The 15,314-nt window shown below is 45.9% G+C and overlaps 1 protein-coding gene across 1 annotated transcript in view; it reads left to right on the forward strand.

Annotated features, from left to right (window-relative positions):
* The first annotated feature begins 631 nt into the window (after positions 1-631).
* The window catches only part of LOC120999325 (nicotinamide N-methyltransferase-like), a 38,289-nt gene continuing 23,606 nt past the window's right edge, over positions 632-15,314 (forward strand). Inside the window, exon 1 of the mRNA XM_040430197.1 lies at positions 632-828. Coding sequence (XP_040286131.1) covers positions 678-828 — 151 coding nt within the window. The 5' untranslated portion in view covers positions 632-677. The remainder of the gene's footprint in view (positions 829-15,314) is intronic.

Raw genomic sequence — 15,314 nt, forward strand, 5'->3', positions numbered from 1 at the left:
TAATGATGGTGTGCCAACATTTATTTTATTTCACTTGGCAGTGGCCAAGTCAGCGCAGCTCGCAATCAGTTCTTAATTTCTTACTGCATTGTTAAGCATATGGGGGAAAATTTACTGACATTTAGAAGCTGGTCTTAATAAAGCCCTAAGCTGGAGGTGGTTCCGAAGTTATAAAGAGGCGACGGCCGCTTCATAACTTCCCCGCATCCAGCGCCAGTTCTAAATGTAAGAGAGCTTCTTAGCTGTCTTACATTTAGACCATTTTCTATACCTGAAACAAGCGTAGAAAATAGTAAATTAGAGGGGCCTGCTGGCCCATCCCCTTCCCCACCGATGCAACGCCCACAATTTTAGACCTGGCATGAGCGGGGTGAAGTCGCAGATAGAGGTGCAACTAACAATTGCGCCGCCATTTTCTCCTGAAATACGCTTGATATAGGCGTATTTCAGTATAATAAATGACCCCCATGATCTTTTGAAAAGTCTACCTTTAAAAGAAAAAGAAAAACATCTGTTCATTTGACGATCATTAGCATATCATGTAAATATATGATTACACAGTCATATGACTGCCTCGTGGAGAAAACACCTCATGATCTGCTAAGTATTTCTATTATATAAAGACTTTATAAACACCACCGTGGAGAGAGTCACCATCTGCGACACAAGAGTTGACAATGGATTCCAATACCTACAAGCTCTATCACAAAGACTGCTTTGATTCCAGAGAATATCTGGACACTTACTTCTTAGATAAAGATGACATGGTCTTTGGGGAGGATTCCTTGTTATTTCCCATAGAACATCTTAGAAAAACTTTTGCATTTGGTATGTATTTTTTGTGTTTATTTGGATTTGTTGCTATACTTTTTCTATAAAACAGTGTTCATCCCTACAACACAGTATCTCATTATTAATATCAACCCAGCACCCTACTGTCCATGAAGAGACATGTACCTACAGCTTCAGAGGATTTTTTAGAATATGATATATGTGTATATGATTATACTATTATATAGTATTTTGACCATTTATATTTAGAGATGAGCTAATCGAAGCCGACGAAGTGGAATTCTGTCCGAATTTAAGGAAAAATTTGATTAGCACCAAAGCCGAATTTCCTCACGCTTCGTAGTAACGAATCATGTTTGTTCCTAAAATGGCTGTTGCACGTGTGAGGACATGGAACAAGGAACTCTGGGAAGGCAGGATCACCCATAATACCATGCATGCAGCCAATCAGCAGCCAGCCAGCCCTGTGATGTCACAGCCCTATAAATAGCCTCAGCCATCTTGGATTCTGCCATTTACTAGTGTACTTAGTGCAGGGAGAGACGTCAGCAGGCGCTAGGGACAGTGTTAGAAAATACGTCATTGTGCTAAAACAACGATTTACAAGTGCAGGGAAAGATTATTCAAGAATCATTCAGCAGCATTTCTGTTGAACAGAGTTCAGTAGGGGAGGTTACAGCCTGGGTAATAGGAACAATTCTAATACACCTTTCTGCACTGACTGGGCACCAAAATTGCCATTATACATCTCTGTAATTCCAGCAAACTGTTCTTATTAGGGTGCAAGTGCTTTTTAATACAGGCATTAACAGAGTTTATTACCAGGAAATATTTCTACATCTTATTTCCCTTCTGTAGTGCAGTTATATGCTCTAAAGCATTTTTTGGCTTGTATTAGTGGGAAAAAAGGGCTTATTAGCCATTGTGCGGTGAAGTGCTAAAATTACAGTCCTTTTTGTCGTGTATTAGTGGTAAAAGTAAAATATATTTGCCGTTCAGTGGTTCAGAAGCCTTTAGTGGCGTATTTTAGTGGAAAAAGAAAAAATATATTTGCCGGTCAGCGGTGCAGTTATATGTTCTAAATCCCTTTTTGTCGTGTATTAGTGGAAAAAGAAAAAAATATATTTGCCGGTCAGTGGTGCAGTTATATGTTGTAAAGCCCTTTTTGTCGTGTATTAGAGGAAAAAGAAAAAAATATATTTGCCAGTCAGCAGTGCAGTCACATGTTCTAAAGCCCTTTTTTGTGTGTATTAGTTGGGAAAAAAAGGGCTTATTAGCTGTTGTGTGGTAAAGTGAGAAAATTACAGACTTTTTTGCGGTGTTTAAACTTCCTTTTTATTTATTTATTTGATCTAACAGTATGTAAGACAGAGAAGTTCCAGGTCCTGCACAGGGGAGTGGCAGAGGCCTAAATATTTCTGGTGCAAACATAGGTTGCAGAAGAGTAGGGGGGCTTGGCTGCAGGAGCGAGAGGCCTGATCTCCCGGTGTCATCTAGCGGTCGTGTCTTGACCAGCAACCCAGAGGTTCTTGAATGGTTGACTCAGTCATCTCTGTGTTGGATCCAATCCTGTTTTTTTTGGCATTAGCAATACTACAGATTACAGACCAAATGCTGACCGAGTGAAGGCAGATGCTCAACAGACAGGATCCGTTTTTTGTGTGTTATTGTTGTGACGGATCAGAGGAAGGGCAAAATAACAGTGACGTCAACACAAACTTGTATAAGCCATTAATAGAACAGGTTCTGTAGGCATCTTTGTGGAATCAGCTGACGACGGTGTAAAAGGAGTGCACTTCTTGACGCCAACATCGACCAGTAAGCATGAGTTCATACTTGGTCAGTTTTGGCCCCGTGACTGCCAAAATAAGTGAAGTGTGCAGTGATTTTAAGAGCGACTCCTGTCATCTGCCTGTCATACTTACTCACAGTATAATTTCACTACCACAGCAGACTCCCTATGTGTGTTACTGAAAGGCACAGTGTTCTACATCACTATAAAGCAGCGGTTCTCAACCTAGGGGTCGCGACACCTTTGGGGGTCGATCGGCCCTTTCCGGAGGGTCGCCTGAGGCTTCCTATTAGGGCTGCACGATTGTAGCGTTACATTACCCTACTTCGTGAGATTTCCCTACCTCCTGACTTCCCGTCGCACTGCTAATGACGTGAGGAGGCGTTCCTGAGTTTTGACGATCTGCGCATGCGCAAACCAACAGTTTATGGAAAATCTCAGCGGAGTTCAGCTTCACACTGGGACACTGCGCATGCGCCTGCCGGAGTTAGCTGCGCTTGCACACTGGGCCGTAATATTTCCCTACTAAGGCTCTCCTGCGCATGCGCAGTGTCCCGGTGTAAAGCTGAACTCCGCTGAGATTTTCCATAAACTGTTGGTTTGTGCATGCACAGATCGTCAAAACTCAGGAACACCTCCTCACATCATTAGCAGTGCAACAGGAAGTCAGGAGGTAGGGAAATCTCACGAGGTAGGGTAGTATAACGCTACAAATAGGAGAGAGATTGTTTCACACAGGAGTAACATACTTTACACGCAAAGGCAGTATGTGCGCAGTTTAGGACACATGAGGGGACACATAGGGCCATGAGGGGGACCAGCATAAGATGCTATATGTCTTATGCTGGCCCCCCTCATGGCCCTATGTGTCATAGCACACATTCCCTATAACAGCGTACTCCACAGATCCACCCCATAACAGTGCCATCCACAGGTCCCCCATAAGTGTCCTCCACAGATCCCCCATAACACTGTCCTCCACAGATCCCCCATAACAGCGTCCTCCACAGATCCCCCATAACAGCGTCCTCCACAGATCCCCCATAACAGCGTCCTCCACAGATCCCCCATATAACAGCGTCCTCCACAGATCCCCCATATAACAGCGTCCTCCACAGATCCCCCACAACACAGCGCCCTCCACAGATCCCTCACAACACAGCGCCCTCCACAGATCCCCCACAACACAGCGCCATCCACAGATCCCCCACAACACAGCGCCATCCACAGATCCCCCACAACACAGCGCCATCCACAGATCCCCCACAACACAGCGCCATCCACAGATCCCCCACAACACAGCGCCATCCACAGATCCCCCACAACACAGAGCCATCCACAGATCCCCCACAACACAGCGCCATCCACAGATCCCCCACAACACAGCGTCATCCACAGATCCCCCATAACTCAGCGTCATCCACAGATCCCCCATAACTATGTCATACCCAACCGCGTCAGCGGCTCATATGGGAAAATGTAATCGTTGGGGGTCACCACAACATGAGGAACTGTATTAAGGGGTCACGGCTTTAGAAAGGTTGAGAACCACTGCTATAAAGGCTCTCTGCAGCCAGGAAATAGAAGTTTTTTCAAAAAATTCTTCAAACCGGCCAAATCGAATTATTGAAAAATTCGCTCATCTCTAATTATATTACTTGTATCCTGCATGTGTAGAAGTTTTCACCTTTTTCTTACACTCCACCCTTTCCTAATTCTTAGTTCTTCCTGAGATAATTTGTGGAGACTATCTGCCATAAGGTCTCCCATTTACAGCTCACAGAAGCTAGAGGAAATTTTGCCTCACTTTTACTATCTTTATTATGCAAAGAAGCAGAGGCATGCTGAAAACATTATAGAGAATTAATTCTTAAGCAGTGGAGAAAATCAATAGCTGCTGAAGTATGACTTTGTTCCCCATAATAGATATTCATTACTCATCCACCTCTACTGTCCATATTTTTTTATTTTTTTATGCGTCTGTGATTGATTTAGCAAAGAATTCAGAAATGCTAATTTAAGAAGTGGGTGGGGGGAGCCTGTTAATTGGTGAAAGCAGCATTTTTTTAACTGATGAGTTATGTTAAACGGTTTCTGATACAGTCTGTGCTGTGGTTCTATTGATTTTGCATAATTATGTGAAAGGTCAGTGAGTAGTGACCATATAAATGAATTGATTTAAAAAAAATAGTAGGTAAACTAAACGCAAACTGGACAAACTTTTTTAGGAGTATGGAATATAAGTGGGGGGAAAATACCACAGTTCAGCCATATCAACTAAAGGGAACAAGTCAAAACCTTGGTCCTAGTATGTAATGAAGAATATCTTTTACTAGAGTTATATTTCCTACTCTCTAATCTTCAGAAATTTGGAAAACTTGTATAGGAAAATGAAGGATTAAACTAGACCTTTCAATTTTAGGGCATGTTACTTTGAAATTTTCTATTATCTAGCAATTGGTGGTTTGCTGCTTTGTTACATAGTTACATAGTTAATACGATTGAAAAAAAGACATAAGTCCATCAAGTTCAACTAAGGGATAGGTGGGGACGCGAATCCCAGAAGCAAGTGAGACTCAGATTTCTAGACATTTTGATAAGTGTAATGCCCCGCTAGGGGGCATTACCACCTTTTGCGCCCCTTCACTATCTTTAATGGTTGATCCTGTGTCATCATGTGTATTTACTTCCATGTCCTGCACAATGTATGCTTGTATTTTCCTTGTAAATGACAGTTTAAGTGTAATGTGCCTAGCTTTCCAGCAGATGGCGGCAATCTTGGCAGAGCTAGAGCACCGTGACAAGTGCAGGCCACAACATCTAAAGGGACATTTTAGGCAACCCTTACACCATTCTGGCATTCCTACACCTGGGTACCACCACTACCATCTACTTAGTGGGACCTAGTCCCTCGTTGCTGAAATGCAACTGGCGTCACAACAAACTTTTAACCCTTATAACATCTTTTTTTATTAAGTCTATATTTATTATTCTCACTAAATGTATCACAAATGTACCTGCCCCGATGACGTGAAGTCTATTGAAATATATGAACATCTTAAAGAGACTCTCTGGCCGACTCGTCTCACCCATGGGGTGCGGCATAAGCATTAATGTCATTTACTTTTAGGAATTCATCTAAACCCTGTTTAAAACTGTCCACTGTTCCTGCTGTGACCACGTCCTGAGGAAATCTATTTCACAGATTCACAGTTCTTACAGTAAAGAAGTTTTGACGCTTCTGGAGACTGAACTTATTCTTCTCCAGTCGGAGACAGTGCCCCCTTGTCTTTTGAAGGCAGTTTTTCACCGTATTTTTGAATGGCCCATTTATATATTTGTATAGGTTAATCATGTCCGACCTTAGACATCTCTTCTCAAGACTAAATAAATTAAATTCCTTTAATATTTCTTCATAACTAAGACCCTCCATGCCCCTTATCAGTTTAGTTGTTCTCCTCTATACTTTTTACAGCTGCAGTGCGTCCTTTCTATGGACTGGTGCCCAGAACTGAACTGCATATTCCAGATGAGGTCGCAGCAATGCTTTTTAAAGCGGTAATATTACATCTCTGCCCCGCGAGTCCATGTCTTGTTTAATGCATGACAATATCCCGGTAGCCTTAGAAGCAGCTGATTGACATTGTATGCTGTTATTTGCTGAAATGCAACTGGCGTCACAACAAACTTTTAACCCTTATAACATCTTTTTTTTTTTTTTTTAAGTCTATGTTTATTATTCTCACTAAATGTATCACAAATGTACCTGCCCCGACGACATGAAGTCTATTGAAATATATGAACATCTTAAAGAGACCCTCTGGTCGACTCGTGTATACTAATGTCAGAAGCCTGACTAATAAAACTGGTGAACTGGAATTAGTGATGTGTGACGAGGACTATGACATAGTGGAAATAACTGAGACAAGGCTGGATGATAGCTATGACTGGGCAGTTAATGTACAAGGCTACAGTCTGTTTAGAAAGGATCGTCAAAACCGGAGAGGGGGAGGGTTCTGCCTTTATGTAAAGTCCTGTCTAAAGCCCACACTCCATGAAGATATAAGTGAGGGACATGAACATGTGGAGTCACTATGGGTAGAGAAACATGGAGCTAAAAACAATAATAAATTACTAATAGGAGTTTACTATAAACCACCTAATATAACAGAGTCCACAGAAAATCTAATACTAAACGAGATAGACAAGGTGGCAAATAATAATGAGGTGGTTATTATGGGGGACTTCAACTACCCAGATATAGACTGGGAAACTGAAACTTGTATATCTCATAAAGGAAACCGGTTCTTGGCAATAACCAAAGACAATTACCTCTCCCAACTGGTTTAGTTTTTTTTTTGCCTTCATCTGGATCAGCTTGCAGGATGACAGGCCGAACTGGATGGACAAACTACTACTAGCAAAGTTACTAGTAACATAGTACATAAGGCCGAAAAAAAGACATTTGTCCATCCAGTTCGGCCTGTTATCCTACAAGTTGATCCAGAGGAAGGCAAAAAAACCCTGTGAGGTAGAAGCCAATTTTCCCCACTTTAGGGGAATAAAAAATTCAAATTAACTCCCTGGATCAACGACCCCTCTCTAGTAGCTATAGCCTGTAATATTATTACACTCCAGAAATACATCCAGGCCCCTCTTGAACTCTTTTAGTGAACTCACCATCACCACCTTCTCAGGCAGAGAGTTCCATAGTCTCACTGCTCTTACCTTAAAGAATCCTTTTCTATGTTTGTGTACAAACCTTCTTTCCTCCAGATGCAGAGGATGTCCCCTCGTCAGTCACAGTCCTGGGGATAAATAGATGATGGGAGAGATCTCTGTACTGACCCCTGATATATTTATACATATTAATTAGATCTCCCCTCAGTCGTCTTTTTTCTAAAGTGAATAACCCTAATTTTGATAATCTTTCAGGGTACTGTAGTTGCCCCATTCCAGTTATTACTTTAGTTGCCCTCCTCTGGACCCTCTCCAGCTCTGCTATGTCTGCCTTGTTTACAGGAGCCCAGAACTGTACACAGTACTCCATGTGTGGTCTGACTAGCTATTATGCTACTATTTAATCTACCTTCTACAAGGACACCCAAATCCTTCTCTATAAGTACGGTAACTCTCCAAGTGTTACATCCCCTAGGACATATGAAGCACCGAGATTATTGCTACCAAGATGCATAACTTTACATTTATCCACATTGAACCTCCTTTGCCAAGTTGATGCCAAATCACTCAGAGTGTTAAAGTCAGCTTGTAGCTTATGGACATCTTTCATAGACCGTACAGTGCTACATAGCTTAGTGTCATCTGCAAAAATAGAAATTGTGCTATTAATACTGTCCTCGATATAATTTATAAATAAATTAAATAATAGAGTATCCTGATTTTACAAGCACTGCTTTTGATAAACTAGAACTTATTTTCCAGCATCTACTGTTCACTGAAAGACATCTGTTCTTAAAAACAAAATGAGCCAACAATTACTTTACACTATGGTTACCACTAGAGTTGAGCGAACACCTGGATGTTCGGGTTCGTCCCGAACCCGAACCCCATTGAAGTCAATGGGGACCCGAACTTTTCGGCACTAAAAAGGCTGTAAAACAGCCCAGGAAAGAGCTAGAGGGCTGCAAAAGGCAGCAACATGTAGGTAAATCCCCTGCAAACAAATGTGGATAGGGAAATTAATTAAAATAAAAATTAAAAAAATAAAAATGAACCAATATCAATTGGACAGAGGTCCCATAGCAGAGAATCTGGCTTCACGTCAGCAGAGAATCAGTCTCTTCATGCCATAGCAAAGAATCTGGCTTCATGTCAGCAGAGAATCAGTCTCTTCATGCCATAGCAGGGAATCTGGCTTCATATCAGCGCAGAATCAGTCTTCATGTCATAGCAGAGAATCAGGCTTCACGTCACCCACCACTGGAACAGGCCACTGTCACATATTTAGGCCCAGGCACCCAGACAGAGGAGAGAGGTCCCGTAACAGAGAATCTGGCCTTATGTCAGCGCAGAATCAGTCTTCATGTCATAGCAGAGAATCAGGCTTCACGTCACCCACCACTGGAACAGGCCACTGTCACATATTTAGGCCCCGGCACCCAGACAGAAGAGAGAGGTCCCGTAACAGAGAATCTGGCCTTATGTCAGCGCAGAATCAGTCTTCATGTCATAGCAGAGAATCAGACTTCACGTCACCCACCACTGGAACAGGCCACTGTCACATATTTAGGCCCCGGCACCCAGACAGAGGAGAGAGGTCCCGTAACAGAGAATCTGGCCTTATGTCAGCGCAGAATCAGTCTGCATGTCATAGCAGAGAATCAGGCTTCACGTCACCCACCACTGGAACAGGCCACTGTCACATATTTAGGCCTCGGCACCCAGACAGAGGAGAGAGGTCCCGTAACAGAGAATCTGGCCTTATGTCAGCACAGAATCTGTCTTCATGTCATAGCAGAGAATCAGGCTTCACATCACCCACCACTGGAACAGGCCACTGTCACACATTTAGGCCCCGACACCCAGGCAGAGGAGAGAGGTCCCGTAACAGAGAATCTGGCTCTATGTCAGCACAGAATCTATCTTCATGTCATAGCAGAGAATCAGGCTTCACGTCACCCACCACTGGAACAGGCCACTGTCACACATTTAGGCCCAGGCACCCAGGCAGAGGAGAGAGGTCCCGTAACAGAGAATCTGGCCTTATGTCAGCACAGAATCAGTCTTCATGTCATAGCAGAGAATCAGGCTTCACGACACCCACCACTGGAACAGGCCACTGTCACATATTTAGGCCCCGGCACCCAGACAGAGGAGAGAGGTCCCGTAACAGAGAATCTGGCCTTATGTCAGCGCAGAATCAGTCTTCATGTCATAGCAGAGAATCAGGCTTCACGTCACCCACCACTGGAACAGGCCACTGTCACACATTTAGGCCCCGGCACCCAGGCAGAGGAGAGAGGTCCCGTAACAGATAATCTGGCCTTATGTCAGCACAGAATCTGTCTTCATGTCATAGCAGAGAATCAGGCTTCACGTCACCCACCACTAAAACAGGCCACTGTCACACATTTAGGCCCAGGCACCCAGGCAGAGGAGAAAAGTCCCGTAACAGAGAATCTGGCCTTATGTCAGCACAGAATCTGTCTTCATGTCATAGCAGAGAATCAGGCTTCACGTCACCCACCACTGGAACAGCCCACTGTCACATATTTAGGCCCCGGCACCCAGACAGAGGAGAGAGGTCCCGTAACAGAGAATCTGGCCTTATGTCAGCACAGAATCTGTCTTCATGTCATAGCAGAGAATCAGGCTTCACGTCACCCACCACTGGAACAGGCCACTGTCACATATTTAGGCGCCGGCACCCAGACAGAGGAGAGAGGTCCCGTAACAGAGAATCTGGCCTTATGTCAGCACAGAATCTGTCTTCATGTCATAGCAGAGAATCAGGCTTCACGTCACCCACCACTGGAACAGGCCACTGTCACACATTTAGGCCCCGGCACCCAGACAGAGGAGAGAGGTCCTGTAACAGAGAATCTGGCCTTATGTCAGCACAGAATCTGTCTTCATGTCATAGCAGAGAATCAGGCTTCACGTCACCCACCACTGGAACAGGCCACTGTCACATATTTAGGCCCCGGCACCCAGACAGAGGAGAGAGGTCCCGTAACAGAGAATCTGGCCTTATGTCAGCACAGAATCTGTCTTTATGTCATGGCAGAGAATCAGGCTTCACGTCACCCACCACTGGAACAGGCCACTGTCACATATTTAGGCCCCGGCACCCAGACAGAGGAGAGAGGTCCCGTAACAGAGAATCTGGCCTTATGTCAGCGCAGAATCAGTCTTCATGTCATAGCAGAGAATGAGGCTTCACGTCACCCACCACTGGAACAGGCCACTGTCACATATTTAGGTCCCGGCACCCAGACAGAGGAGAGAGGTCCCGTAACAGAGAATCTGGCCTTATGTCAGCGCAGAATCAGTCTTCATGTCATAGCAGAGAATGAGGCTTCACGTCACCCACCACTGGAACAGGCCACTGTCACACATTTAGGCCCCGGCACCCAGACAGAGGAGAGGTTCATTCAACTTTGGGTTGCCCCGCAATATAATGGTAAAATGAAAATAAAAATAGTATTGAATGAGGAAGTGCCCTGGAGTAGAATAATATATTGTTAAGGGGAGGTAGTTAATATGTAATCTGCACAAGGGATGGACAGGTCCTGTGGGATCCATGCCTTGTTCATTTTTATGAACGTCAGCTTGTCCACATTGGCTGTAGACAGGCGGCTGCGTTTGTCTGTAATGACTCCCCCTGCCGTGCTGAATACACGTTCAGACAAAACGCTGGCCGCCGGGCAGGCCAGCACCTCCAAGGCATAAAAGGCTAGCTCTGGCCACGTGGACAATTTGGAGACCCAGAAGTTGAATGGGGCCGAACCATCAGTCAGTACGTGGAGGGGTGTGCACAGGTACTGTTCCACCATGTTATTGAAATGTTGCCTCCTGCTAACACGTTCCGTATCAGGTGGTGGTGCAGTTAGCTGTGGCGTGGTGACAAAACTTTTCCACATCTCTGCCATGCTAACCCTGCCCTCAGAGGAGCTGGCCGTGACACAGCTGCGTTGGCGACCTCTTGCTCCTCCTCTGCCTTCGCCTTGGGCTTCCACTGGTTCCCCTGTGACATTTGGGAATGCTCTCAGTAGCGCTGTACTCGCGCATCTTCCTATCACGCTCCAGTGTAGGAAGTAAGGTGGGCACATTGTCTTTGTACCGGGGATCCAGCAGGGTGGCAACCCAGTAGTCCGCACACGTTAAAATGTGGGCAAATCTGCTGTCGTTGCGCAGGCACTGCAGCATGTAGTCGCTCATGTGTGCCAGGCTGCCCAGAGGTAAGGACAAGCTGTCCTCTGTGGGAGGCGTATCATCATCGTCCTGTGTTTCCCCCCAGCCACGCACCAGTTATGGGCCCGAGCTGCTTTGGGTGCCACCCCGCTGTGAACATGCTTCATCCTCATCCTCCTCCACCTCCTCCTCATCCTCGTCCTCCTCGTCCTCCAGTAGTGGGCCCTGTCTGGCCACATTTGTACCTGGCCTCTGGTGTTGCAAAAAACCTCCCTCTGTGTCACTTCGAAGAGACTGGCCTGAATGTGCTAAAAATGACCCCTCTTCCTCTTCTTCCTCCTGGGCCACCTCCTCTTCCAACATCTCCCTAAGTGTTTTCTCAAGGAGACATAGAAGTGGTATTGTAACGCTGATAACGGCGTCATCGCCACTGGCCATGTTGGTGGAGTACTCGAAACAGCGCAACAGGGCACACAGGTCTCGCATGGAGGCCCAGTCATTGGTGGTGAAGTGTGTCTGATCCACAGTGCGACTGACCCGTGCGTGCTGCAGCTGAAACTCCACTATGGCCTGCTGCTGCTCGCACAGTCTATCCAGCATGTGCAAGGTGGAGTTCCACCTGGTGGGCACATCGCATATGAGGCGGTGAGCAGGAAGGCTAAAGTTACGCTGTAGCGCAGACAGGCGAGCAGCGGCAAGGTGTGAACGCCGGAAGCGCGAACAGACGGCCCGCACTTTATGCAGCAGCTCTGACATGTCGGGGTAGTTGCGAATGAACTTCTGCACCACCAAATTCAGCACATGCACCAGGCAAGGGATGTGCGTCAAACCGGCTAGTCCCAGAGCTGCAACGAGATTTCGCCCATTATCGCACACCACCAGACCGGGCTTGAGGCTCACCGGCAGCAACCACTCGTCGGTCTGTTGTTCTATACCCCGCCACAACTCCTGTGCGGTGTGGGGCCTGTCCCCCAAACATATGAGTTTCAGAACGGGCTGCTGACGTTTACCCCGGGCTGTGCTGAAGTTGGTGGTGAAGGTGTGTGGCTGACTGGATGAGCAGGTGGAAGAAGAGGAGGAGGAAGCTGAGTAGGAGGAGACAGGAGGCAAAGAATGTTGCCCTGCGATCCTTGGCGGCGGAAGGACGTGCGCCAAACAGCTCTCCGCCTGGGGCCCAGCCACCACTACATTTACCCAGTGTGCAGTTAGGGAGATATAGCGTGCTTACTGGTCCACGTATCTGTGGTTAGGTGGACCTTGCCACAGATGGCGTTGCGCAGTGCACACTTGATTTTATCGGACACTTGTTTGTGCAGGGAAGGCACGGCTCTCTTGGAGAAGTAGTGGCGGCTGGGAACAACATACTGTGGGACAGCAAGTGACATAGCTGTTTCAAGCTGTGTGTGTCCACCAGCCTAAATGACAGCATTTCATAGGCCAGTAGTTTAGAAATGCTGGCATTCAGGGCCAGGGATCGAGGGTGGCTAGGTGGGAATTTACGCTTTCTCTCAAATGTTTGTGAGATGGAGAGCTGAACGCTGCCGTGTGACATGGTTGAGATGCTTGGTGACGCAGGTGGTGGTGTTGGTGGTACATCCCACGTTTGCTGGGCGGCAGGTGCCAACGTTCCTCTAGAGGCAGAGGAAGAGGCCGAGGCGACGGCAGCAGCAGCAGAAGAGGCCGAGGCGGCGGCAGCAGCAGAAGAGGCCGAGGCGGCAGCAGCAGAAGAGGCAGCAGGGGGAGCCTGAGTGACTTCCTTGTTTTTAAGGTGTTTACTCCACTGCAGTTTATGCTTTGCATGCAGGTGCCTGGTCATGCAGGTTGTGCTAAGGTTCAGAACGTTAAGGCCTCGCTTCAGGCTCTGATGGCACAGCGTGCAAACCACTCGGGTCTTGTCGTCAGCACATTGTTTGAAGAAGTGCCATGCCAGGGAACTCCTTGAAGCTGCCTTTGGGGTGCTCGGTCCCAGATGGCGGCGGTCAGTAGCAGGCGGAGTCTCTTGGCGGCGGGTGTTCTGATTTTGCCCACTGCTCCCTCTTTTGCTACGCTGTTGGCTCGGTCTCACCACTGCCTCTTCCTCCGAACTGTGAAAGTCAGTGGCACGACCTTCATTCCATGTGGGGTCTAGGACCTCATCGTCCCCTGCATCGTCTTCCACCCAGTCTTGACCCCTGACCTCCTGTACAGTCTGCACACTGCAGAAAGACGCAGCAGTTGGCACCTGTGTTTCGTCATCATCAGAGACGTGCTGAGGTGGTATTCCCATGTCCTCATCATCAGGAAACATAAGTGGCTGTGCGTTAGTGCATTCTATCTCTTCCACCCCTGGTGAAGGGCTAGGTGGATGCCCTTGGGAAACTCTGGCAGCAGAGTCTTCAAACAGCATAAGAGACTGCTGCATAACTTGAGGCTCAGAGAGTTTCCCTGATATGCATGGGGGTGATGTGACAGACTGATTGGCTTGGTTTTCATGCGCCATCTGTGCGCTTTCTGCAGAAGACTGGGTGGGAGATAATGTGAACGTGCTGGATGCACTGTCCGCCACCCAATTGACTAATGCCTGTACCTGCTCAGGCCTTACCATCCTTAGAACGGCATTGGGCCCCACCAAATATCCCTGTAAATTCTGGCGGCTACTGGGACCTGAGGTAGTTGGTACACTAGGACGTGTGGCTGTGGCAGAACGGCCACGTCCTCTCCCAGCACCAGAGGGTCCACTAACACCACCACGAACATGACCACATCCGCATCCCTTATTAGATGTTTTCCTCATTGTTCCCGTTCACCACAATTTTGAGAATGGCAAATTTGGGAATGGTTTTTCAACCCAGAAAAAAAAGTGTGCTTTTACGGTCACTACAAATAACTTGACCAGCTAAAACAGTACAGATTTGGTTAAATAGAGATGTGAGGCCTGTTTTTTTTTTGCGCTGTGTGACAGGTATAGGTTTAATCACAGAATCAGACTTCTATCTGCACGCTAGCGTGTGTCTTAGGTTTTTCTGAATGACACTATCAGTACCTTCAATGTAAGATATTCTTTTTGGGATAAATTTCAATAGGCCTCAAATACCAGAAACTAGTTATTTTGAGAATGGCAAATTTGGGAATAGTTTTTCAACCCAGAAAAAAAAGTGTGCTTTTACGGTCACTACAAATAACTTGACTAGCTAAAACTGTACAGATTTGGTTAAATAGAGATGTGAGGCCTGTTTTTTTTTGCGCTGTGTGACAGGTATAGGTTTAATCACAGAATCATACTTCTATCAGCACGCTAGCGTGTGTCTTAGGTTTTTCTGAATGACACTATCAGTACCTTCAATGTAAGATATTCTTTTTGGGATAGATTTCAAGTAGGCCTCAAATACCAGAAACTAGTTGTTTTGAGAATGGCAAATTTGGGAATGGTTTTTAAACCCAGAAAAAAAAGTGTGCTTTTACAGTCACTACAAATAACTTGACCAGCTAAAACAGTACAGATTTGGTTAAATAGAGATGTGAGGCCTGTTTTTTTTTGCGCTGTGTGACAGGTATAGGTTTAATCACAGAATCAGACTGCTATCAGCACGGTAGCGTGTGTCATAGGTTTTTCTGAATGACACTATCAGTACCTTCAATGTAAGATATCCTTTTTGGGATAGATTTCAAGTAGGCCTCAAATACCAGAAACTAGTTATTTTGAGAATGGCAAATTTGGGAATGGTTTTTCAACCCAGAAAAAAAAGTGTGCTTTTACGGTCACTACAAATAACTTGACCAGCTAAAACAGTACAGATTTGGTTAAATAGAGATGTGAGGCCTGTTTTTTTTTTGCGCTGTGTGACAGGTATAGGTTTAATCACAGAATCAGACTTCT

Source organism: Bufo bufo, chromosome 1, assembly GCF_905171765.1.
Source record: "Bufo bufo chromosome 1, aBufBuf1.1, whole genome shotgun sequence".
In the NCBI taxonomy this organism is placed as follows: domain Eukaryota; kingdom Metazoa; phylum Chordata; class Amphibia; order Anura; family Bufonidae; genus Bufo; species Bufo bufo.